We start from the raw sequence: 26428 nt of genomic DNA on the forward strand, positions 1-26428 counted from the left end.
AGCTTATGTGACACTACAACACATATTTGGTATGAACATGACATTAAGAAACTGGTTTAAAAGCATAACAAGATGTTCTGTTTTCTACTGTCTTTTTTTTTTTAAATACTGGTTAGTAGTTGCTCTCAAAATCAGATGTTCCGGTTTCCTGCAGCTCAAGTTTATATCTGCCCACTGAGAAGGCCAAGAATCTGCAGAAGCAGGGCCACGAAATATTTCCCTTGCATAGTATTCTCTAGTCTGAGAAGTAACTAAAACTTACTCTTGTTTAGAGTCAATCTGAAACTGTTGTTCAGCTTCAGTCTTTACTGTTGTTCAAACAGCCTCAGATGCTTTTTTCCTACACAAGATCCCAATACAACTTCCAAATTTCTTTTAAATCTGGAAGAGACACAGCCTTGAGTACAAACCAAATGTTCAACACCTGGAGTACGAGAGTGGCAGAACAGCGTCTTCTGCAGCTTCAGTATTCAAGCTAACCATGCACAATACACAATCTGCTTTTCACCCCTTCATGCTGCTGGAAATACAGATTCTTTCAGTCATAAGAACATGACCCACAAAGTTCAGAAGGCTCACCTAGAACTAGGATGAAAAGCAAGGATGATCTAGGAATTAACCATATGCTTATGAGTATAATGCAATATTTTAAAATATTATTTTAAAGATTTCCTTTACATCTTGCACTTATAGTCTAGCAATTCTGTCCTTCCACATTATGGATACAAATTCCAGTTACAATTTGAGAATAAAATAATAATTAGCAACTTCTATTTACCTTGTCCATTTAAATACCTCCTCCTTTTTCGTAAGTTCTTCCTGCCATGGAATACACTGACGAAAGTGAAAGTGTTCACTTAAAACCATTTTCTAAGCAATTATATCAACTGCAATGCATTTTAATCACTGAACAATGCAGAAAATATTTTTGCACATAGAATTTACAAAAGCACTAAAAATAGAAGTCTGAGTGTCATCTCAGAATGCAGAGCAAAGAACGCACTTATAACCAAGCAGCACGAACGTTAGTGGGTTTAGGTCTCTGTAATGCCCCACTGGTTGAATCAGACACAGGTTTTTCATTCCTCTGGCTCATTGTACCTGGTACAGCAGATGCTCTTGAAGTGCCTCCTGTTCACACACAAAAAAAGAAGAGTAAGAACGCTTATGCTCAGTACAACAGAAAACTTCATGCTGTCTTAGTACTGCAAAACTCATTACCACAGTTTTCTAGAAAAAAACCCCGACCACAACATGCTGAATACAACACAAAATGTTATGAGTTGTTTGTAAACAATCAGGACAAAGAACTGAAGCCTATGCCATAGTGCGGAGGTTCTGTAACCTGACACACATGGATCTATGGGGACACGTGACCCACTTCCAAATGTTTCTCTTAGACACTGTGTGTGTAATAAGGCTACTATCAGTATATTTGCATTTTCTGAATGAGAATTTGAACCTTTTTTTGCGGTTTTGTGTGGTGTTGGTGTGGTGTTGTGTTTGGTTTTTTTTTTCCCCCTTCTCCTTTCAATAAAGGGTACTGGCAAAATTGGAAATATTTCTTTATAACAGTGATTGTTTGACCTTCTTGGAAAACAAGATTAACAAGATATTTTGTTAGAAATTTAGAATGGTAAATGATTCATACGGTCATCATACTTTTGGTAGGATAAGAAAAATCACTTTAATGATTTCTGTGTGATAAATGATCAAAGATGACAGAGAAAGGAACTTATTTGCTATTCTTAGCAGTAAGTGCTTTGCAATTCTGAATTATAAAACATAAACATGCAAGAAACGCAAGAATCTACAGCTTCAAAGTTCTTACTCGAAGGACTATGCTGGCTGAAAGCAGATTTTCCTCTTCTTACAGATGGTGAAGAACTTAGGTAACTCATCTGGCGCTGATAGTCCATCAATTGTTCAGAACGCCTCATACCAGCTGTTGGTTTCACTGCTTCCAGTCTTTTCAGGAAAGCCTTAATATCAGATAAAAATATCATGAAGAAAGAGAAAGAATGAACAAGAAACTACAAACAAACATTCACAGTTTGACTGGCAAAACCCCCCAAATTTTTAGCATTGTACAACATGAACTGCTCCACTGGTGACCAGCATAGGCTATTCTGCTCATATTCAATTCCTTCCTCAGTGTTATAATATGACACAAATAGTAAGTATCCCTTACATCTCATCAGTTCTATGCTGAGTACATCCTTAGTACCCCATAGTTCTCTGTACTTTGATGGCTTGAAACAACACATTTGTTTGGCAATAGTAAAGGTAGTAGGAAGATGGACTGCACTCTTCTAATCCTACCTTTGGTTATTCCTCTCTTCTAAATTTTTGGAAGGGTGAGAAGTTGGTTGTTTGTCTTTAGTGTGGGGTTTTTGTTTGTTTGTTTGTTGTTTGGTTTTTGTTGTTTGTTATCTTTCCTTTGCAAACAGACCATTTTATACTGCTCTACAGGATCCCCTGAGAGAATTACTGACCTCAGTTCTCTGAATTATCGTCAAAAGGAAAGCACAAATATTCTCTGAACACTATTTGCTTTATCCATAATGTAATTTTCAGAAATTCTAGTTGAAATTGTTATAGATAGAGAACCTGATGACAGGACAAATTTTGAAGTACTCAGCTACATACAACTCCCAACTAACAATTTCACATTTTTAATATATTTTGCTTCCAGTGCCTGCCTTGCATAGATCTATACATTCCTTCTCCTAACTAATTTCAATTAATTTGATCGTCTACAAACATTTGGCAATGACACAACCATTGCTGGTCAGGGTTATGACATGCATCCTACCAATGAGAGACAACGCAAACTGTGGTTACACAAGTCTCCAAAGTACTAAAAATACCTCTGTTAATAAGGATGTATTGTCTAGATACATACTCACATGGTAGAAATCAAGAATCTGTTTGTACAGCCATTAAACTGCACTTTGTATGAAACTATCATGCTTTCTCACTCTCAATTAGGTATTTATTTTTATTTATATATTTATTTTTAAGAATAAAAAAAAATACAGAAAGTGACTTGGGAAATAGTATAGTATTCAGAGGATGTCAGTTGTCATTGTCTAGCTGTAATAAGAATCTACAAATTCTTGGTAGTTTATGCACAGGCACTGCAAACCTGTACAGAGTGCACAAGAGAGAAAGGACAAGTGATTTTGGCTCAGACACAATATGTCACAAGCGCTTGCATCAAGTGCCAGTCAGTTCATCGTCAAGTGGAAATACCTAAGTAAGCAAAAGTCAAAGGAAGGACTTCAGCTAGAAATAGCTCTTCGCTAAAGCCAGTTGCAGAACGTGAAATGGTAGATTTGTCTCTAAATGTTACATCCAACATTTTACTCACAACTTCATCTGCATCTCTTAACACAACTACATACATTTAGGCTTGCAAAGATTACTTATTTACCTTCAATGTTAAAAATGGAAGGTCTTAATACATTCAGTTCAATCACAAATGGATTTGGTACATTGTAGAAGTGACTTCCCTATGAGAGTCAAACATGTTTCAAGTCTGCACTCCAACTGTAACAGCCTCATGTTATTTTTATACCTTAACAATCCAGTAATTTCATGCTTGGTTCTGAACGTACAATATTTACATAGGCCCACTTTATTGTAGCCTAAATACAATTCTCTGCTTTTGCTTTTATGGCTGTATTTTGACAAGTATCAAGTCCCCATGACTAAAGGAAGAAAAGAAACCTCTCTCAGTACTAGGACATTACCTTTTGAACAGGTTAACATTGGACCTGATACAGCCCTGAGCAATGCAAAGAGCAGATCCAGATTCTGTAGTGCAGAACTGTTCTAAGAAAAGCTCTTCTAGTGAATGAGAAAACAGCTCCTGCGGTTCCCTTGCCCTCTGCTGTACCAAGGGCACATTAACTAGCACGCTATTTGCAGTTGTGAATTTTGCAGTTTGGAGATCAGGCTGCTGCATACAGAAATGAACTCAGCAACACATTGAAATGACACTCCTGACCTACTACATCTGTAACCCAGAAATAATCCAATTCTTATGTTTTTATTACAATCTTGAGGTCCTTAACTAACAAACTACCTTGTACAACGGTATGAACACCTTGAACAATTTTTTTTTTCAGTTATACATATAAATCTACTAATTCTTTGTGTTCTTTTGAGAGATGGACTGAAGAACACTGCCACTTTCCTTGTTCTTTTGAAGTGCTAAATCTCTGGAGCCTTAACCCTGCACCACTAAGGAAGCAGAAATTTTGTCATTGATGTTAATGACCAAAGAATCAGATCATAGAACATAATCCAGGCCTTCAGAACCAAATATATATTCCCAGTCAGATTTAAGGAATGAAAAAAAAGAAAAAAAAGTAACAGACATTAATGGCAGGAATGTCATTAGCTGCTCTAAATTGCATTGTAGGACCTCAGAGCTCTGTCATATCATTGATGACTTCCCAGCTTGGCAAAAGCCTCCCAAGGCTTCTATTTCCTCCATCTTCTTTTACGTATTACAACACTGAGTTTACAATAAAAGTAGAATAATAATATAAGAAAAAAAACCCACAGAAGGTATTCCTGCATGATTACCTCCTAAGAATAGGATAATCTTTTATAAATCTAGGCATCTGGATGTAGATTAGTATCTATAAAGACACTAAAATACATATCGTCAATGACAGAAGAAAATTTCAGATTGCCAACAACTACAGAACAAAGGAACCCAACCTAGTATCAAAAGATTGCTCCTATACAGTGGGCCATGATAAATGCTGCTAATGTACTTCTAGGCATATCAGGACAATACTAAAGCTAATTCTAATGATGTCAGAAAAAGGAAGAAGAAAAAAGAATCAGTACACACTTTTCTGCAGCTATGTTGGAAAGGAAAGAAAAAAACCAAACCAAAACACACACTGAAAATGCAGCACTCCTAAATTGAGTCCAGAGAAAAGGTAAAACAACATTATTTTTTCTTGCTTTACTTTGCTTTTTAAATGCACTGAGGCTTCAGTTTCACCTCCTTTGAATCCTAACCAGCTGACTAGTGTGCCTTGACAGCTGTTCAAATTTATTTATATTATGCCTCCTCTAATGTCACTGATGTTAGTGACCACACTGTCCCTTTGCAGAGTCCAGGTGGGGGAGGGGAAAGAAGATAACAGTGCATTCAGGGACAGCTTTCTCTTCTTAGCAATACAAGCATTTGTAATTTTCTTGAATTGCGAGTTGCATTAATTAGCTCTAACCTGACAAATTCTAATTGTCAAAAAATTAAGTTCTTGAATCTATAGAAAAGTCTTTTTAACTGAACAGCTATCAAGTTTACGTGTGGCTGGCATTATCACAAAGAAAGCCCACTAAGATTACACAAATGAAAACAAAAAAACCCACCAATCCCCCCACACAAAATTGAGCAGTGTGCAAAATAAACATAAAACTTTTCTTAAACCTGCCAATTAGTCAGTCTTTATTACCATTACCACAGCAGTGTTCAGGAATCTTGAGTCTGGGTCAGGAATCAGCAGACCACAAAAAATCTGACCACAAAGAACCTATATAACCTAAATACAATGATCATAGAATTGCACTATATTTGCACTGTACTGCAGTACATTCTAAGCCAGGCACATCTGCCTACCAGTCCCACATCCTGATAGCTTCCCTGATGAAAAGACCATGGAAGTATTTATTTTTTGCACTGCACTTTGTAGTCTCAGGAACTACCAATACTTTGTCTTTAGCCTTGGCATACAATGACTTTGAACCCAGGAAGTGAAAATATCTTACAGAACTGTGTGCTTGAGTTTCTAAGGAGCTACCAACACAACATGGACATTTCTGAGCTAAGATGACCCAGAAGACTACATTCTCTTTCACAGCAGCATTCCCTACAGCTTTTTCCTCCAGACCGAGACCAGTAAGGCCGAACAACCTTGGCATCCTTTCTACAACCACGTAAGCATGCAGCAGCTGAGGCCTGATGCTTTCAGACTTGGGGGTGGTCCTTAGGGACAGGACAAGAGAAGGCAGAAGAAAAGCAGAGTGTAAGACACTGAGGAAGGAAAGTTACCAGGTGCCCAGGCACAGCCCTGATGGACCAGTGCCCTCCCCTTCCTGTTCCTTTCTGTGCCTAGAAGTTCTCCCCCTGGTTGCAGCACAAAGGGATGGCAGGGCAGGTGCGGTGTGGCCCAGGGCTGAAGGCTGTGGCTCCAGGTAAGGTCAATTCTTTGTATGTGGTGGCAGCCAGTTAGGGAGATGGCCTGAGGCACTATCCCTCCCTTGCCCTTTTCTCCCCATCCAATTACCACAGCCCATCAGCACCATTAAATCAAGAGGAGACAAATGAATACACATTAATTTCTAGCAGTACAGTACTTGCATTTCTAAAGGAGGTTCAGGTTTTCCAGCAAGACAAAGCGAGCCCAGACTGCAAGAGAAGGGAACCGGTTTGGCTGAAGGATCTCTGTGCTGGTAGAGGCCACGATGACCAGAGCAAGCAATGAGGAGAAGCATTAATGACATCTGCAGCACAGACATCTATGGGAATCAAGTAGGTGAAAAGAAAAAGACAGCCTTTGCAGAGAAACAAATTGATTTTTTAAAATTTGTGTGGGAGGGTGACTATACTGGAACTGGGACCAGAGCTGGATCTGTTGGGGCTTAGGGTACATTTTGGAGGAGTACGAGGTAGGGGAATGAACCACAATGGAGCGTTATGTGCTGTGAGTCTTAAGAGGAAGGGGTAGGAAGAACACACAGGGATGCATAGAAAGACCAAATATCCACAGAAAAGGAGAACACCCTCATCCCTTTGATCTAAGGTTTGACAGCTGCTCTCCTAGACCTGCTCAGATCTTCCAGTGAACTTCCAGTGTGAACTCAAAAGGTCACTTGTTCCCTAGGAACTTGGCTGAACACAGCAGCTTAGCTAACTAAGATCATCTAATACCTAAATCCTAGTCAGAATTAAGAAAAATGACAAGGAAAAAACCCCAAACAAACAAACAAAACCCAACCAACCAAATAAAAAACGAACCAAACAAAAAAACCCACAAAAAACCCCCTAAAACACACAAACACCCACCCACCCAAATCCCAACAAACAGATATGAACTATTTCTAAGTTTACATGAAGTGACTGAAAAATAGTGTACTGGCTGCAAATCTGTATTTCAAGGTCCCCAAATACTTACCTGTATGTACCTGTATAGATTTTTGCATTGTACAATAAACCATTAAAAGTTTAAATGGTGTACAGTGTCCAGTCTATAAAGTTGGGTACCTTATACTGGCAGAAATAATGATTAATATGTCAACATAGAGACACATACGTGCAGACATGGGAAAAAAAAGTAACAGATCAGTAGCACTTATGTTCCTTTCCACTGGACAGGAGACGGGGCTGGAAGTATCTTCAGACACAAGAGCAGAATGTTTTCTGAATCAGCAGCATCCTCTATTGGCAAGAGACACACTCTGCTCTTGCTGGTTCAGATAAGCAATCAAACGTGAGTTCCACTTATGAAAGCACAGTCAAAAGCAGCAATTCTGACAGCAATTATAACAGCGACCATTTTGCTAATTGTACTTTTTCCATAAATTGCTAATTGCTACCTTCTAACTATTGTTCTTCGGAGCAATGCACCTTTTTATTCCATCATGGCTCTTCATCATCTGTGAGAGAAAGATATATTCCCTGTACTTCCTTGCACTCTTTCACAAAGCTAAAGAGCACCAAACTGCTTAGATTCCTCTTTAATTTCCTAATATTTTAATTACTTGCCCTGCATCACCTCCAGTGCCACATGACCACACCAGAAATTAAGTTTTCTGATAACAGTAAATATAGACATTACTCCAAGAATGTTCTAGCAGAACAAGTGAAAGTTTTCCCTAGACAAGGTGTGAACTTCAGAACAAGAAATTATAAAAGCTGTAATCCAATGGGAAAAAAAAAAATTAAAATCACTGCATCAAAACTCTTTGACTCCCTGCACAGGCTACTGTTGTAGATTTCTATTCTTGGGTTATTTATAAAACCCTGCATCCTTCTCCAACAAACATTTCACAAAAGTGTATCAAGCAGCATATCCTGCATGCAGTACCTCAGGCCTTATAAAAGAAAAAAATTCCTGCCAGGTAACAGAAGACTGATAAGGAAGTTCCATGGAATTCCAGCTCCTCAATCTACAATGGTGAATAAAGCTGCTGACCAGAAGAAAACAAAGTTCATAAAGCACATACTTTTAGCTGTGTAAAACAAAATCCCCTCATCAACAGGCAGGGTAGGTCAGCTCTTTCATCTACAGTCTCTGAGAAGAGCATGTCATACTTGTAATCCCAAAAGGAAGTGCTAGAAAATTCAATGTTACAACTCTAGGTGCGCATACACTTCAAACAGAATAGAAAAGTAAACAGAATTGCTAAAAAATGATAGAAATGTTAAACAAAATATAAGAGCTGTACTGATGAATCACTCTTCTGAAAGAGAAGCAGAATATATCATCCTGAATTTGGGGAAAAGAATAAATAAAATGTTTTTATAGCCTAAAATAGCACGATGTGCTAACGTAAATGTTAAGAAATTATTCTAACGTCAAACACATCTACTCATGTTGCTGACGACAACAACTAAAGCATAAATTAATAAGGAAACAAAGGATATTATTTCTCAGACTGCAGGCAACCACCATTTATCTCTAACATGTACTAAAACAGCAATGTGTGAAATGACTACACGTGTTTAGGTTTGCTGAATTTTTGATTCAAAACTTGCAAAGGCAAGACATTCTTAGACAAAATGTTGCAATATATCAAAAGAGACAAGGTTTGTGGCTTTGAGTAAACAAGTGTCTTGTAAAATATCATACACATTAATATTACAGTAATTGTCTATTGTTCTACATAGAACAGCATATTACTATTAGATTGGATGTGACTGTTACACAGCACTTCTTCCCCATAGCCTAAGAACACACTCCTATTATCAACATTCACATGGAAGTGCAAGTCCTGCTTTCAACGTTTTAAATAAACAACAAACAACAACAAAAACCACAACACATGACGAAAGCCCTGCTACCAACCTAAAAACAAAGCCTAAAAACATTTCTTCCCCAAACAATGAGAAGTATCACACAAGTATAACAAGTATTTATGCCAAATTCTTTCAGTGTGTGAAGTAGAACGTTCTTTTAGTCAACTGCAGTCTAGTGAAGCTGGGGAGAATGGTTCCTACTTAGAAAAGTTTTAACAATCTAGATGTCTGAAAGCTGGAAGATCTAAAAGCCAACGGATTTTCCTGAGTAGGTCCATTAGACATAGATTCAACATGGAGAAAGTCTATCTGTATAAAAACAAGTAGCAGCCTACACTCACATAGAAGAAAAAAGTGAATAAATTACTTCCACTATAAATTTTTGAAATATTTTAACTATATTTTCTCATTTTCAAACACACTAATGAACAATTAGAATATATGAAAATGTCATTATATGTATTACAATTCAATCACTAAAAATCTTATTCAAACCAGGATTTTTTTTTATTTGACAACTCTACAAATATCTTTATAAATGACTCTGAATTTCTGTTTTCTACTAAAGTTATTGCAATTGCCATTACATTCACTGTGACAAGCAGAGTGCTACAAATATTGAAAGAGACAATAGCTATAAAATGGGTCAAAAAACAAAACTGACATTCACATTGTATCCTCTGTATTTCAAATATAACGGGTTTGATGCTATCATATTGATTGCTGTATTTTTTTGCAAACCTGTCCTTGAGACTAGTATCATGATGTGTGAAGCACGATGAATAGAGTCAGACTGCTCTCCAAAGTTACGAGCATTTTAACAACAATGGCTGTTCCTTTTACACTGAATGATACTAAAGTAAACTCACAAAAAGTAAAACCTATTTCCATCTGAAAAAAAAAAAAACCAAACCATCATTCCCCCTCCCCCAAACCACAAACAATTAAGCAAACAGCATAGTAACAGAAATGCGTTGCAAACTTACAGCAGTAAAGCTCCAAGTGCTGCCTTACCAGTTTTGTAAGTTTTTGTCAGTACTTCATCTGACAACAAACAGTCCTTCTCAATATACTGATCCAAATCAGTTCTCAAAACTTACCAGGTTTTCTCTTTCAATTCTTTGCTGCTCTTTTTGCCTGTTGAGGGCAGTGTGGTACAATTTAGGAGGTGGTACAGCTGACTTCTTCAATGCAGTGGTACTCCTCGGCTTTGCAGACTGTCTGGACAGTTCTTTTAGCAACCTTTGGTTTTCCCGATCAATCTGTCTTACTTCTTCATTAGTGAAAGAATAATTTTTCCTTGTTCCTTTAGATGGCTGATCTATGGTTAGTTTTTTTTCTTTTTTCTCCAGCTGTAGGAAAGCTTTACAATGACAAAAAAGTAAAATGCTCAGATTAAAAAAAAAAGGCAAATACAAACCTTGCATTCTGTTATTAGGATTTATTTACAGACCTGAAAAACAAAGGTACATTTCACCTCCCCCCATCTGAATTCCAGGTTTATGCATTTCAAAATTTTTCAGGGATACTCAGTTGTCCTCAGTACACTGGTCTTACACAAGTTTCACCAGCAAAATTAAGTCTAATTTTGGCTTAGTCAAAACCCATCTGCTTGTTTCTCACCAGGAATCCCCCTCCTCCCATTTATGACCATTAATCCAGAGGAAATGAACAGATGCAGCAAACAACTGAGCAATACAAGAGAATCAGCGATAAGCACACAGACACTTTGTAAGCATTTGTGTAGAATATACCTGTTATTTAGAAATCAGATTATAAATCAACCTCATGCACACAGTCATTTCTTCTGCATGGTTGGTATTCCTGATCCTCCCTTGGACTCTGACCGCCCTTGATCTCTACCTTTACCAGTATGCTTGCCCAGCTTCTACACTGACACAATATGCTCAGACTTCCATCCTCAAATACTTTTACTGTAGTTACTATGGTACCAGCAATCAGCATAGGCAATTATATATCTATACATGCTAATGAGGCTACCATTACACAGCATGAAGGCTACATTGAACATAATCATTACCACAGTGGTATCATCTGTAGCACCAATAAAAGCAGAGAAGTTTTCCAAGCAACAGAAAACACAGCTACAGGAAGCCCGACTAGAAATAACTTCTAGAACCAAGAATTAAACCCAAAATTAGTATTTCGATGTTTGCATGTGGCAAGAGATTTAAACTGTGCTCCAAAGATATCTAAAATATCTGCCTCAGCTGAATAGCAGAACAGAAATGCTGTTTCAGATAGAAAACTGACACTGGGGAAGCATGACTCAGAGAAACAAAATGCATTTCCTCAAGTGATTTTGTTGATCTTTTGCTCCTGAAGCAATCCTACATCACATTGGTGCAGGAATTCCAAAGGGAAAGATGAAAACTCAATTTAATGGATGAAGAGAAATGAGTGAGCATATAGAACAGAAGAAAAATCACTGGGGCCTGGCAATTTAGAATAGTGAAAGAAAAACAACAAATTAAACCTGGATATGAGGTTTCAAGACAAAGAACAAAGAATGCACACTTGAAAATGCACAGCAAGACAGACTTGCACAATTGCAAGCTAAAATAACAACTGGAAAATTTCACTCTCAGCCAGAGCAAGCTATGCTTATTACAGTTCCAGTGGAGCTTTGCTCTTGACCTGTTTCTGAGTCTTTGGTTTCTAAACCTCTGCAGCAGATCTTCTGGCAACTGTTGTAAGAGCTTTGCTGTCATGGTATTACCCCAAACCACTGCATTATCTATGGTACAGGAATGGCAGCATCAGGTTAGATCGAAGAGTTTTTTGGAGTTGAGACACAGACCAGGAAGCCTTACTCAAGCCATTCCCGCATTCCTCCAATATCACAGTGCCCCCAGAAATACCCCGCGCTTTCACCCCTAAAAGCTCCACAAAAGCAAAACAAGCATCCAAAGCAGGAGCTTTGAGAAAAACAGAAATAAAAACCCCAAACATGCAGTAATATTTCCACAGCAAACACTTCCACATCAGCAATTTTTTGGTGAGGGATGTCTGAGGCAGCCTTTAATAGCTTGAAAACCTCGAAGAATGACGAGCTTATTCTTACTTCAAAACAAAATGAAACAAAATCTTTCTTGCAGTATCTTAACTGTGTTTATTCCAGAATTGATGCAAGCAAATATTGCTACGCTTTTTGAGAAACAGTATCTAGAAGTAAAAATCCAAACAGCTGATGAATTTCAACATTCCTCTGGAAATTAGTAAGCTCCCACCATCAGAACACTCATCAATATAGGCAAGAACTGCCCCCTGGCAGCTCTAACTCTGAGGTTGTTCACACTAGCAAATACTGGTTTACTTTGTCAAGAAAAGATGCAAACCACCTCAAAACCAAGACACAATGCAAAATACCGCAAATCAAGTGTGCCATCCAACAGGTTAATGAAGTATAAATGTCTTGAAAAGCATCTTTACAATTCAGTAAGTCACTCTCAAGGGAAAACTAGTACAGCCAGGAACACCATTTGAGGGGACAAACCTGGGATGAGACTCATCTGGATACACCTACAAGGGACAAAAAGAAATGCACAGAAAATGACTAGAGTCACACACTTCACATGGTAACATCAAGCTGCAGTGTACTTCTCAGTAAAAACTAATATGTCCTTATGGGAACATGCAAAACCAGCACTGCAGAACACAGTTGGAAGAAAGTGATTTGAACAACCATCTGAAGATGATATTTATTATATATCACCTTACATAACTGATAATAATATTATTACAATGCTATGAAAGATATTTTCATCTTTTGCCTTACATCCATAGCATTGCAAAGGTTAAACAAGACTGCACATCATCTACAAGAGTGAAAATCAGATTGTGGCAAAGAACAGTTGTTCAACTGAAGTCTTGACACAGCTTTGTGGCACAAATGCTCTTGGTAATGCAGTCTCTTACAAGAGGCATTTAAGCTTCTGAATAACTGTCAGTGCAAATTCCAAACAGCTCTTTTCTTTCTGCGAAATGTGTGAACTAGTAAAGTTCCATTTAAAGCAATGGCATTCTGAATGAGGACATTTTTAATTAGAAACACAAGTTTCCTGTCTTTGCTGGTACATGATTGTTTTAAAGCTGGCTATATACTTTGGTGGAGAGTGGATACTCTTCGGATGCAGCTATGAACTATACGCAGTAAACCCCTATCAGCTGTGATAAAAAAAACCCAAACCTAAAAACAACAACTAACCAAAACCACAGACACACACAAAACACCACCACACAAGACCAGAGCAATGGCACAGAACAAACACCTTTCCCTTTCCTCTCAATGCTGGTCAGGAAGCATTTTAGAAATACTGCTTCAGGAGCCCTGCAGCAGGGCTCAACAAGCACTGGGTCACTCCGATCTCTCAGGGGCAGTGGTGTGGAACTTCTGCAGCATTAAACATCGCTGGTATTTTACCAGAAGCTCTCTGGCAGCCAGTGTGAATATATATGTATGTACATTTCCATGCACTGCTCTACTGGACACTGCTACTTATATATGTGAGTAAAGCATGACAAAATTTTACTAACTTTACTCTCACCTTCCAGTTTCTTCAATCACAGCCCCCCAACACAGAGACTTTTTTTTTTTTCCTCCATTAATCTCTTCTTTCTTCCTCCCCTCCTTAATCTCTCATAAGTCTTTTTTCCTTTCAATATATTTTCTTTCTGCAGTACCTCATCCACACCTTTTATCGCCTCACCACAAAGACAGGCTTTCCCACCTGTGGCAGGCAGTAGAGACTCCAGCCCATTTTCTTCAGTATGTTGTCCATTCTCAGCTTCATTACTATTTATTATTTATACTTACTTATTGTAGAAACGGACCTTACTATTGCCAACAGCTTTCTAAGGAATCTTGAGGTTATGGGCTTGCTAACAGTGATAGTATCAAGTGTATCGCAACTCAAAAGAAACATATTGATAAAGCGAAAGTGTTAACCCTACCATGAAGGTTCTGCTGTGAAGTTATTCAGTGAAGCCTCAGCAGAAGACTGCCAAACCCCAGTAACTAATCTCTTGATACTTTGTTGAATTACAGAAGATTCATGAATTTTGCACCGAAAGTTCAGACCAAATACAACATGAGCAGCAGCAAGTTTTCTTCAAGGGGATGTGGGAAAAAGATCAGTCTGAAACTCTAGTTCCTCATTAGTTTCTTCAGTTCTTCTACTGATCTTTTTATAGTTAGCCTTCTGTATGACCTAAGGAAGAACCACACTTGAAATTTCACAAATAGCTCTTTGCAGCAGCAGTGCTGCAATACACCAAGGCATTGGATCAGATAACATATTAAGAGTAGTTGTTTTACAGTTCTTCAAGCTGATAAGTTAATAAATTACAGTTGTGTTTTACCTAGTTAAGATCTATGTTAAGGAAGAATTTAAGCTGCAAAGATCACTTCAAAACAAACCATAACTGACTGAAGCGTAGCCATAGACAACCTCTTCTAAATCACAGCAAATACAACATTAATCTCCTTAGGAACAGCGTGACAGGAGAGTTGAAAACTTTAGTAAAAAAAGCAACAGAACGGATGCTGTGTCACTTATGGAAAGAGAATCACTAATAGAGTTAAGTGCTTGTTCCTAACAAAACAAGCAGAAGGTGGGGGGCATCCATGAAATCACCGTTCCTTAAACGATGCTCAAATAAACCACAGTAGCAATCTAACAAAGCAGCAAGCAAAAGGTTCTGTGGGTCTTTCTGAAGCAGGGACAACACTATTTCCATGATCCACAATTAGGTTTCTGACCCTAGAACTTCAAATCAGCAGTAATTGTTTCCACTACTTCCAGAGTTACCTGGTTGAAAAACTGTCCAAGCCGCACTCTGCAGAACACCACTTACACAGCACCACATTCCTATCCTCTGCACACTCACTATGGCAGAAACTTATGTAATCCACAGCAGGTATGTACATCCAACATGTACTGAATGCACTTCAACATGCACTGCCAACTGTGTTGCTTTCATGGCAAAGGCAGTAAGTGTCTAACTGAGCTCAGCATAAGCCTACAAAACCAGGGATAATTCACCAATAAACAAAAAATAATCAAGACCCCATTTAAGAGGTAAACGCATTTATTCTAAACGCTATTAAACAGTTCAGGTAGTGTTATATAACTCAAACATTCAAGTTTCAAAGTAATTTCAATGATTTATTTAACAATGCACTCACACTACTCTTTAATCACAAAGCATAAGTGTTTCACTGTTTTATCTGACTTTTTGCAGTGGCCAATGACAACATGAGGCAACACTACAGTTTATGGTTATGATTTAAGGTTCTAAAGAGTTTGTAAGTCTTGGAACAATTAAATAAGATCTACATGTAGCTTCCTACTCTATTAGTGCATAATAAGTATTTAAACTAAATCCCTACTTACCACTTCATTGTCAGCCAGACCATAAATGAATAATTTGGGGGAGAGGGCTAAACAAGCAGCAGCATTTGCATAAAGACCTGCAGAGTGTGCAGTTCTATTTCTCATTTACTGGTAAGCAGTAAAAGAAAACTCTTCTGGTATTCACAGGATTTCTGAGAAGGCTGGTTTCCATGGAGAGACACCTGACTTTCTTTTAAGCAATAAACAAGCTGTTTATTTGCTTTCAATTTGTAAGAGTTGAAATGACCTTGCAGAGTGAGAGAGACCAAACCTTCTATAAAATACAAATGATAATTAGCAAGTCAAATGCATTAGGACAGGGTGATCCAGCTGTCCTAATGGCATTAAATCTAAAATTAAAATCATGCACATTTCAGTGTAACTGTTGCAATCTCAGCAGAGGAAGATGCGTTACATTGCTTCAGTGCTTACACTTTCGAGTTTCCCTGGTGTTTTGCTTTATACTGCTCCACTACCACATCTGTAACACAACTGAAAAAATATAAAAGGATTAAATCACAATTCTTCATAAATGTCTAATAGTTTCCGTCTAAAATTATTTCCCTGTAGTATCTCTAAACAAATCTTTCCTAGAATACCCATTATTTCACATCACAGAACTCTTTAAAGAAGATTTTTGAGAATCCGTGATTTGATGTTATTTGAAGAAAAGGAGAATGTGCTTTTCAACTATAAGTTTTCCTCTTGAAAAATTCACCCTTAAATAGGACTGCTAATTATTTCTTGATGCCATGAGAAAGACAGATACCTTACACGTAAAGAATTTTTTCCCCAAATTTACGCATTTTCCTATGGATATTGGGAAAGTCCAGATTTCTTTACAATCTTAAGATTTTCAAAATCTAAATATCAGAATAAGCTGATAATTGCTCTTCTACCTCAACATGAGTTACTGGACTCGCAAAACCGATGCATATGTATACACATACACACACAATCAGTTCAAACTGTGAACACGCAAACTAAACAAACTTAGTGAAAAAGCTATACATACTTATTCCAGCTGCAGAGTTTGGATGTTCATGTATATATTTAAGAGTCTACTTCAAGTGTATATATTGTTGAACAGCTATTCTACAACTACACTAGTTCAGCATGCATGAGCACACAGATAACATATCCCTAAGAAGATAAAATCTCAGTTATAAAAAACTTATTTCCAGAGTGACAAATTATAGGAAAAAAAGTTAAAGCAATTGCTACATGTTCAGTTGAAGCTGCTATTTAGTTTTCTACAATAGCTTTTATTCAGAAACAGAGCTTTTACTTGAATAATAATGATATTTATATCACAGTGCTTTTCACCAAGTGAGCTCTGACTATTTTACAACAGAAAATCTAAGGCACAGAGGAGGCAAGAAGATTTATCAGAGAGCACATAGGTCAGTGAGAGCATCAAGGAGTGTCAGGTCTTCAGCCTGTGGCCCATTGTCCTACTTACCCCATCACACCACCTCTTCAAGTTAATTATAGCTAATACCATGGATTTACAGCCTAATTCTCACAAACACTTCTGCAAAACCCCATTTTACAGAGAAGAAAACATGAAGCGCTAAATTCTTCAGCACTCTACATGCCTTGTGCAATCCCATTACCACTGCATTGATACCCAACACAAATTTAGATAAAGAGACAGCAGTTTTACCATGCCACTCTGTTCTGAACTACAGAAATCAAGAGACTTGTCTAAAGACAGAAACTAAGTCTGTAGCACAGTGGGACAAAAACGGATGAGTTCACGCTTGTATGCCTAACCCGTCTCTTCATCTGCATAACCTCAGTTCCTTACAATTACATGGGACATTGGATCAAGACACAGGACCAAGCAAAACAACATCAGAAAGTTTTCCAGGTTTTTTTTACTAGCTTTCTAACATGAAGCCTTACAAAACTAATTTTTGACAATCTATTTCTTTGCATCGGCATATTTAATTATCTTTTTGTGTTCAGATTACTCAAGAGTACAGCAGAAGAGATAACTCTGACATTATTATGGGTTTTGAATATTGCTCTGAGTTAGTTATTATTTTAATTTTCTAAAAGATCTTCAAGGTTTATAGCAGAGTGAAAATAGCATTAACTCACAAAAGCATTACATACAGAAATCTACATAACATCATGAAACAACTGAAGAACTGTATTTCCATCTGAAAAATCATAATCATACCTGTATTTTTTTTCCATGCAGGTGGTGGAAGAAATTAAACAGTGATGAGAGGCCTGTGAAATATCAACCCTACTAACCTTGAGTTGAAATTGTGAGTACCTATGTTCTTGGCCACACTGATAAGATATTTGAATTCCTAAGTAGCAAGGCTGCCCAACTCCACAGTGCTACAACAGTTCATACAGTCATGTACAGTAATGCCAACAGTCAGCTACATGATAGTCTTAGCATTGTAATGAAATTATGCGAGCCTCCTAAACATTGATTTCTATGTCTGTAAAAATGCATTTATGTTTATGTAAATGTATATTTATGCAGAAATGCTTTTATGTTCACATGCTCCTCCTTCACCAGCATGAACACAAAGCCACGTTGGTACAGCCACACAACCTGCAGGTTCTAGAAACTGCGCAGTTTATTGTACTTGTTCCTCCCCTTTGAAACAGGGCTCGACTCCTGTCTAATCAATGCCAATACAAGGGCTACATTCATATGCTTTGTCTTTGGCAACATGCAGAACCTCCTTCTTGCCAGTTTTCAAGTGTAATCTCCACTTTGCCCTCCGCTATTGTTACCAAATAGATTTGTGCCATTTTGACTAAAACTAGTGCAGTTACTTTCCACAGGGTGAACAGAGGCTGCATAGCAAGCTGCAGTACCTGGTAATGCTCATTTCTGTGAAAGCACACATAAAACAACAACTTTAAGATGTAGTAACCAAGTGTCATCACATATCTTTATCAATCTCTTGTTCACTTCTAGTCACTAAAGAATATTTCTAAAAATCAGTGATAACGCTGCACAGCAATACTTACCTAAAAATCATTCAAAGTGAAATATAGAGCATTGAGACTATGAGATTTCCAACTAAAATTGTTATTTGTGAGATTTTAAATTATTCAGAATAGCATAATTTAAAATTTGGCTTTTATCAAGAGCAAGCATAGCTTTAGGAGATGTAAGGGCATGATAATTTCTTTAATCTAAATGTGATTTTTTAAAATGTTTATAAAAATGAATAGTTTTCAATATGAGCACAATATGTATCAATGGCAGATAATACAGAGGAAAAACTATTTCAGCTCCTTTTAAATTTAATTGCAAGATTTTTTCTAAATGCTTCAAATTAATGCTATTTTAAAGATACAGAAAAAACTTTGCTGTTTAATAACCAGAGTCTTGTTCTAATCCAAAACTTATTCTTACTTCCCTTTCTTTGTTCTTCTTATTCATTTTTAATACACGAAATTCTAGTCTTCCCAAATGTTCACATTACCAATGCATAGAACTGTACAAAATGAATTACTGCAAGCTCCCTAGAAACAACACAGTAACAGATCACACTGAAATTCTGCAAGTTTCTGGGGACCTTGGGAAATCAAACTCATATAACTGCTGTAAACACTTACAAGCATTTACAAATATTACAAGCATATTGGACAAAAAATTTAAACTAAATTCTTGGCCAGTATAGACTACTGGAAGAATATTATACTTTATAACAAAATTGGAGACATCCTGATGATCATGTAAGTACACCTCCATAAACCCATGTTTGGTCTTACCCTGCTCTCACCTGAAGCGATGTTCAGGTCTGTGCAGTTCTGACGAACATTTAACGCAGACTGAGAGGAGCATATTTGCACTTTTTTTTTTTAATGAGTACAGAAAAGCCTGGAAGCAATAACTCAGAATAAGATTAGCTCCTATTTTCCCAGACTAGTTACTTTCCATCATTAATAATCCTGTCCCATTTAAACTTCAAAATATCCAAAGTAATTAAGCTATGTTGTGCTTGCCAATTCAGAGACACACTTGGGAGTAATATGCATGTTAATCAGGAACATTAGCTGCCAAACTATATGAATTCTACTTCTCATTACTCAGTCTTTATTACTGTTATTTAGAATTGTTTTTCAGTTTTGGGAAAAAACTTCCCACACACCTCCAAACAGAGATTCATCTCTGAGAATACTTATCCTGAGCTATAATACCCATTTGTTCTAGGGATGAGATGGATCCTTCCATAATCACCAGTTATTAAATAGCTTCTTGCTATTAGAGAACAAATGAAGATGTAGGACATCATCTTGCAATTGCCTAGCAACAACTCTTCTAACATCACGTTTTGACAAGTGGTTGGAGACTTTTCCAGTACGAAAGAGTTGCTGGAGCACAAGGACTATCAGAGATGAAAATCAGCTCTACCTCTCCTGATGGCTAGCTCCGCTTTTCTTTCCATCAGTAGAATTTCCATAAAAGTAAAATCCTCATTTCTACTCATAGGAAAGTTAAACGATGCCTACAATGTATTTTGAACCCTTACCCACTATAGGCTCAGCCTGGCCAGGTGCAAAGTGAAGACAGACAAGACATGCAGTTCTAGTCATGTCAAACCTACAGTAATAGGGCAAACTTGGGTTGAAATGCACCAGACGTAAACTAAGAAGCTTTCCTCTCCTGAGATGCAGATTTCTTGAGCCAAGCTTCTTTTATTTTATAGATTTTACCATGGAAGACTCTGGTCCGTGAAAACAAGCACAAAAGCACTGTGTGGACCTTAAAATACGTACATGAGATCATCCAGTGTATTCTCAACCCATACAACAAAGGTTTGCAATGAATGCAGTGGAAGAGATACAAATTTCTCTCTCTCAGGCTACATTATTAAGACTTACTAAAATCTATTGGCAAAAAGCAACCACTCAAGCTTTAGGAAAGATTATCTGTTATTTCTCTCTTTAAAATACCTTTACTCAACTTTATGGTATTTTAGAAGGCAGACAGTTCAGAAAAATAATTTCAAATTATTCTGTTTCATTATCCAAAAAACTACCAGAAGTTTAAATATATGAATACAAGCATATATCATGCAATGTAGTTTTGGACTGCCTTTCCATTTTGAAGGTTGATAATCCGGCATTTTATCAGAAAGGTTGGTGTTTTTAGATAGTAAACTGTGGCACAGTCCAGAAAAACTTGATTTCTCAAAATGTATGTGCAGTTTTATTATTCAATTTGTATTATACCAAATCTTATTTAGAGATTCACCCCATCTGCATATCTTCCTTCTAGGTATACGCACACCGACACATGCTCATATACATGCTGCTTCTTTCCACTGTAGAATCAGTACTACTTACATACATAAGAATTCAAATAATTAGATCAACACAACTTAATCACAAACCAGTCTTAAAAACACATGTGGCACATCTTGTAAGAACTCAATTGTTCTCAACAGTGTACAGATGTTGTACTCGTTTAAAGGAAAATTTAAAAGTCACCTTTCAAAAGCTGATTCAGGTCCATGGCATCATGCAAGACTTTTCTACTGTATCTGCGATCAAACTCGGAATCTAATGAAAAGAATACAGACATAAGATTGGATTTGCCAGCCCCAAAAGTTTTACAAATTCTGTGTTGTACTTAAATTCTTCAAAATTACCATATAAGTCTTGGTTCACATGTTCTTGTCTTTTTACTTTTAGTTTCTTATCATTTGATGCTGCAAGTTCAAAAGACTGGATAGGACTGATGTCTGGAGTTGACAGAGGTGTTACATCAGTCACCGTGTCTTCAGATTCCTCCAGGTAATCACCAAACTTTGGTTTTCCCTCTGCTAATTTCACTGCTGACTTAAATCTTTGTTTTGGAGACAGAAGAGCATTCCTACAAGTGTTTGAAGAATGAGATGAATCTGATAAACAGCTATCGGAATCTGTATCAGAACAATCTGTATCTGAGCTTGAGGATGAGGACGAAGAGGAAGAGGATGAGGAAGAAGAAGAGGAGGAGCTGATATTAGTATATTTTTTGCTAGCCTTTTTTATGTTGTTTGACTGCTTAGCTGATTTTGGTCTAACCTTTGCTTTTTTGCCATCGTCACTACTATCTTCTTCATCTGTATAATAATCTTCTTCACCTTCTTTAACTATTTTGGGGATTCCAGCAGGAACATTCTCCTGTGCTCCCCTACTTGCTGCAGATGACACTCCAGATGTACCTGCATTCTCCACAACTGGAGAAAGTGACAAAGATGACACATCTCCAAGATGACCTGCGCTGTTTTCCAGGGACTGATCTTTCTGCTTTTCTTCACTTTCCTCCTCACAATGTCTTGCATCCTTTGAATTAGAAACCAAATCAGGGTCTGCAAGAACTGCCTTTGTATTGCCTTTCTCTACACATTCACCATTTTCTTCAGCTTTCTTTTTCTCTTCCTCAAAATCACTGTCAAAGAAAGCATGATCCACTTCACCATCTGATACATCTTGAAACTGGTCCATACTGAAATATGAAGTGCCACCTGCAACCATAAGAAAAAGTTTTCAAAGGTTAGTGTAAAAACGGATTCAAGTACACTTTAATAGTTTTGTTATTTGCTCTTTTCGCTCTAGTAATTTGTAATTCTGCAGTTAATTATGTTATATTGCTAGCAACAACTCTGTAGTGAGTTTTATGAAGAGATTTTGTGCCACTTTATTGTACACAGCTCACACATTAGAACAAAAAGCCTCGCTCTAAGCCAACAAAACCCATCACGTTTTCAAAACTTTTACCCCTAAGGTAATTAGTGAAACATTGTCAGTGGCTAAAGAGTCTTACCTATGACAAGCAATTGAAGTGTCTTATTTTGTTCTTTTAAGCTGGGGTCATTTTAAGCTAGAACCACTAACGAGTTACCATCAATTTGGATTTTATATTAAAAACCTTGTTTGTATATGGTGGTCACCATCTTGGCTGCCACTGCCATTCGAACTGCAGACTTACAGCACTTAAAGTAGGAGCAAGTTCAATTTGCATCAAAAGATCCATGGCTCTGTAGGTTAAATTGTAACAGATGTATGGCAGGAGGACCAGAATATTTTACAAGATGGATGGTCTCCCTTAAACCACATATAGTTTACTGCCATTGCAAACAAAGGTGAAAAAGGAATTCCTAAGCTTACTTTGAGACTGTAAGACTATTCCCAAGAAAACTTCTAGCTAAAATTACTTCAAAATAATAAATTTTTAACACTCTACGTCACTCAGTTGTCTTGCCACTTCTCAAATAATACTCAGCTCTAGGGGAATTTGAAATGCACTTTTTGTATTTGGGGTGCATAACATAAACCTTAAAAGCAGAAGGTGTGGAATCTCTTATGGCTTTAAGATCACAAAGCCAAAGAACTGAAAATAGACATAAGGCTATATGTTGCATAAAACTGAAAATGCTATTAAGCAACAGAAGCAGAGGTGAACTTTGGTGCCATGAAGAGAAACTTAAAGCACCTAGCTTCTCCAAAAGCAACAGGAAAAAAAGGAGTAAAGCACCTGGGAATTCAATTTGAAATGCTACACGGAGTTTTTCCATCTTCATGTCACTTCTCATGATCCCTGGCTTCAGGTAGCTTGCATAATCTGCAATGCCCAACTGTAATTTGAATTTGTAATTTGAAACTGTAATTTGAATTCCTGGAAGTTTTCCTAGAACAGCTTCCTAAAAGAATAATGCATCAAAACATGTACAACAGCAAAAAAAACCCCCAAAAAACCCAAAACACAAAAAGAACAACAACACTACAACAACAAAAAAAACCCAAACCACAACTCAGAAGAGAGTAACACATTATTTACTATTAATTTTCTACTTCATGTAACCTAAATCAGAAAGGAACCAAGCAGAAGTTTTGGCACTACCTGTAGATTACAGATTATTAATTATTTATTTAGTAAGTACAACTTGGGCAAAGCCAATTCTATGACAAAAATGAATACAGGAAGTACAGAGTTAAAATTAAACCAAAACCCTTTCTTCTCCATGATGCAAGGCTTTTATCACTTAAGGCACTAACACCTCACCAGTTTGTAGCTTCAGATAGATTATGACTGATAGGTAAAAGCAGCCATGTGGCATATTTCACTTGTCTCAAACACATACATTTGATATACTGTTAGCACTGCTGTACATAGAAGAGCATAAGATAAGGCAAAAAACAGGTTTGCAGGTGGATGCAGACCAACAAGTACAACTTGAAATATAAAATTTTCTTGACTGTAATACACACACCCATGTATTTTTAGTTTATGTAACGCTACGCCTGCAAAGGAGACTAAACTAACAGCATCTCACTGGCTATAATATAATAGGCGGTCATACCATGACTTCTCAGATGTCTCTTTTCTGAAAATGATCTTTTAAGTGAGGACAGGGTTTAACTCAGCAGCAAAAAGGCAGAGCAGAGATGGCAAAAGGAGATAAAAGACAGCAAGGAGCCTGTAGAGTCCTTTCCACCATTAGCACCAGCCAAGGAGCCCACACTTTCCCACCTTGCATGACTTGGGACTAGCTTACCTGCCAGTGGGTTGTTTTCCATGAAAACAGAGCCATAACTGATTCACAGACAGCAACCACTGTTAGCAGGAGAAATGCAGTTTAGCAGTCTGACTGCCTAAGAAGCAGCAGTCGTCAACACCGGTCATTTCATTGCCAAATGCTCCTTCCACTTCTCTGGCACAACCCCCTAATTACTTCAGCCTTCATCTTAATGGAAACCAGGCATTCCGCGTTGGGCAGTTTCTCTCACTAACATTCTTAATCACTCACAAACTAAACATTAATGAATTTTGTAGTTTCCATTAAAAACAAACAAGAGGAAATAGGTGAAGAGATGGTATTTTTGGTTCCTATTGCCCTCATGCATTTAGAATGTCTTTAAGGGAGCTGGAATTTGCCAAGTAGTAACACAGAAGCAGCAATTTTGCTGATAAACAATGCCAAAATTAATAAATTGGCTGTGCATGCACACACACACACACCACTTTATATACAGGGCATAGTGCATTATTTTTTCTATGAGAAGGACAGAGTTCTCCTATGTTATTAGTTGTTAAAATATAGAATCAACAAGTGATATTCTGAAATCCCAAGAAAACTGTCATTAGAGTCAAATATTTATCATTAACTGCTGATTCTAATGACCACCATATTTATTTACAAAGAAGTATATGCTTCCTGTGGCTTTCTGCCATGAAACCCTCTAACACAAATATGATAACTCAAATGAGCGGGTTAGCCTTTATTTGTCAGATCTTTTCTAACTGTAATATTTCCACTCCCTATGTAATTCTCTGTTTCTCCCCCTACTTCTTGTAACTGCAACACCCACCCATTACCGCAGCCAAGAACATCCACTCCTATTTGTCTCTTCCTCACTGCGGTTCCTCCTAGTTTATACTTTTTAATCGCTTCACCTGTAAACACCAATCTTGACCCATTTAAGATCAGAAAGCAGTGGTCAAGCAGCGAAGGAGAACATGCAGCCTGGCCGTCAGGGCAGTAGGGACTCACACTTTCTCATCATCTGACTACTTGCCAAGACCACGTCCATATTCTCACCAGCCAGCCACCACATGAGCGAAGACCACTCAGCTCCAGGCCAACCACTGCCTGCTGCCACGCTGCCCAGAGGACAAGCAGTATTTTGACATCCCCCTCCATGGTAAACAAAGATCCAGATCTTATTCAGGCTAAACGCAGAGTGTTTTTCCTCTGTCAACTGCAAAACTGCCAACTACACCACCTGAAATATTTTTGTAAGTAATGCCTAATAGCAGGCCTTTAGGCACAGCTGCAATATAAAGTATCTTATACAAAGGTAAGATAGGACGCAAAAAGTGGTATAGTGAGGATACAGATCTAGATGTGAGTTTGCGTTTGAACATATAATGCCTTTCAATAACATTTTTTGAATGTTGGAAACTAACACTTATGAAGTACATTAAGTACCTAGTGAAAGATTCAAGGTGTTTTAAACTTGGTTAAACCTTAATGTTATCCAATCAATCTTTCATTTTTTTAATGCATACCATCTGAAATACATGCATTGGAGACTACTGAAATAAATCACAGAAAAAAACCCAACCAACCAACCACCACAAAAACAACTCAACATTAAAGAACAAGCAGCAATCAACTTTCTTTTCTTTTAAGCATTCTACTTTCATATTCAAGGAAGAGAATGGTTCATATAGAGAGGAAAGCTGTTTTTTCTACCTAGTAACATAAAAATTCCTCGCATGCAGAACACCACACTTTGAATTTGTATGCTATACATCCTCTGAAGGCCCTAAGTGCTTTCAGGACATCTTAAGATCCTGGTATTTAATAAAAGTAGAAAACAAGCTCCTTACGCATGCTGTGGGCCGAATCAGAAGTTTCTGACGTTACTGTGTGCATACTGTGCATCACCACAAAAGCCATAATACAGCACAGCTATAGTACACTCAAGATGAGTCAACAATACATTTGCTGCCACAAAAAGGAACAGACGTCATCTTAGGATATATTAACAACCATATATGTAAAGTATCAGAAGCAATAATAATGTTGTACTCAGCTTCAATTAGGCACCTTCTGGTTTAGAGTTATTAATTTTGCTTTGTAAGAATAATGGATACAGAAAGAAGTGACCAGGCAGGCAACCTTCTCCCAGCCCATACAATTAGTGCTCCCACAGATTGCACCTCTCCTTTCAGCTCCAACCTTCTGCCTCTTCAGAACAGGGAGCCACTGTCCTGATCTCAGAGAGCACAAACAAATGTTAGAGCGCTAACAGGTTGAAGGTCAAAGTGTTTTAATTAAAGATTTATACTACCAATGGCAGATGTTCTTTAGGACACTCCAAAATCCTCTGACTTATTTCCTCATTATTGCCCCCATCAGGGATCCTGCCCCCTTGAACCCACTGACTACCAAATCACCTCTTTTTATGGTGAACTTGGGCAAGGGTG

General features: G+C 37.5%; 1 protein-coding gene across 2 annotated transcripts in view; it reads right to left on the reverse strand.

Moving 5' to 3' along the window:
• Positions 1–401: 401 nt before the first annotated feature.
• CFAP97 (cilia and flagella associated protein 97) overlaps positions 402–26428 on the reverse strand; it is a 29924-nt gene continuing 3897 nt past the window's right edge. For both annotated transcript variants that reach the window (XM_065634771.1, XM_065634769.1), the window contains 5 exons: positions 21099–21959; positions 20938–21009; positions 10147–10409; positions 1832–1982; positions 402–1131 (listed from right to left, as the gene is read on the reverse strand). In XM_065634771.1, the coding sequence (XP_065490843.1) occupies positions 1004–1131; positions 1832–1982; positions 10147–10409; positions 20938–21009; positions 21099–21939 (1455 nt within the window). In that variant the 5' untranslated portion in view covers positions 21940–21959 and the 3' untranslated portion in view covers positions 402–1003. The remainder of the gene's footprint in view (positions 1132–1831; positions 1983–10146; positions 10410–20937; positions 21010–21098; positions 21960–26428) is intronic.

The sequence above is a fragment of the Caloenas nicobarica genome, chromosome 4 (assembly GCF_036013445.1).
Source record: "Caloenas nicobarica isolate bCalNic1 chromosome 4, bCalNic1.hap1, whole genome shotgun sequence".
In the NCBI taxonomy this organism is placed as follows: domain Eukaryota; kingdom Metazoa; phylum Chordata; class Aves; order Columbiformes; family Columbidae; genus Caloenas; species Caloenas nicobarica.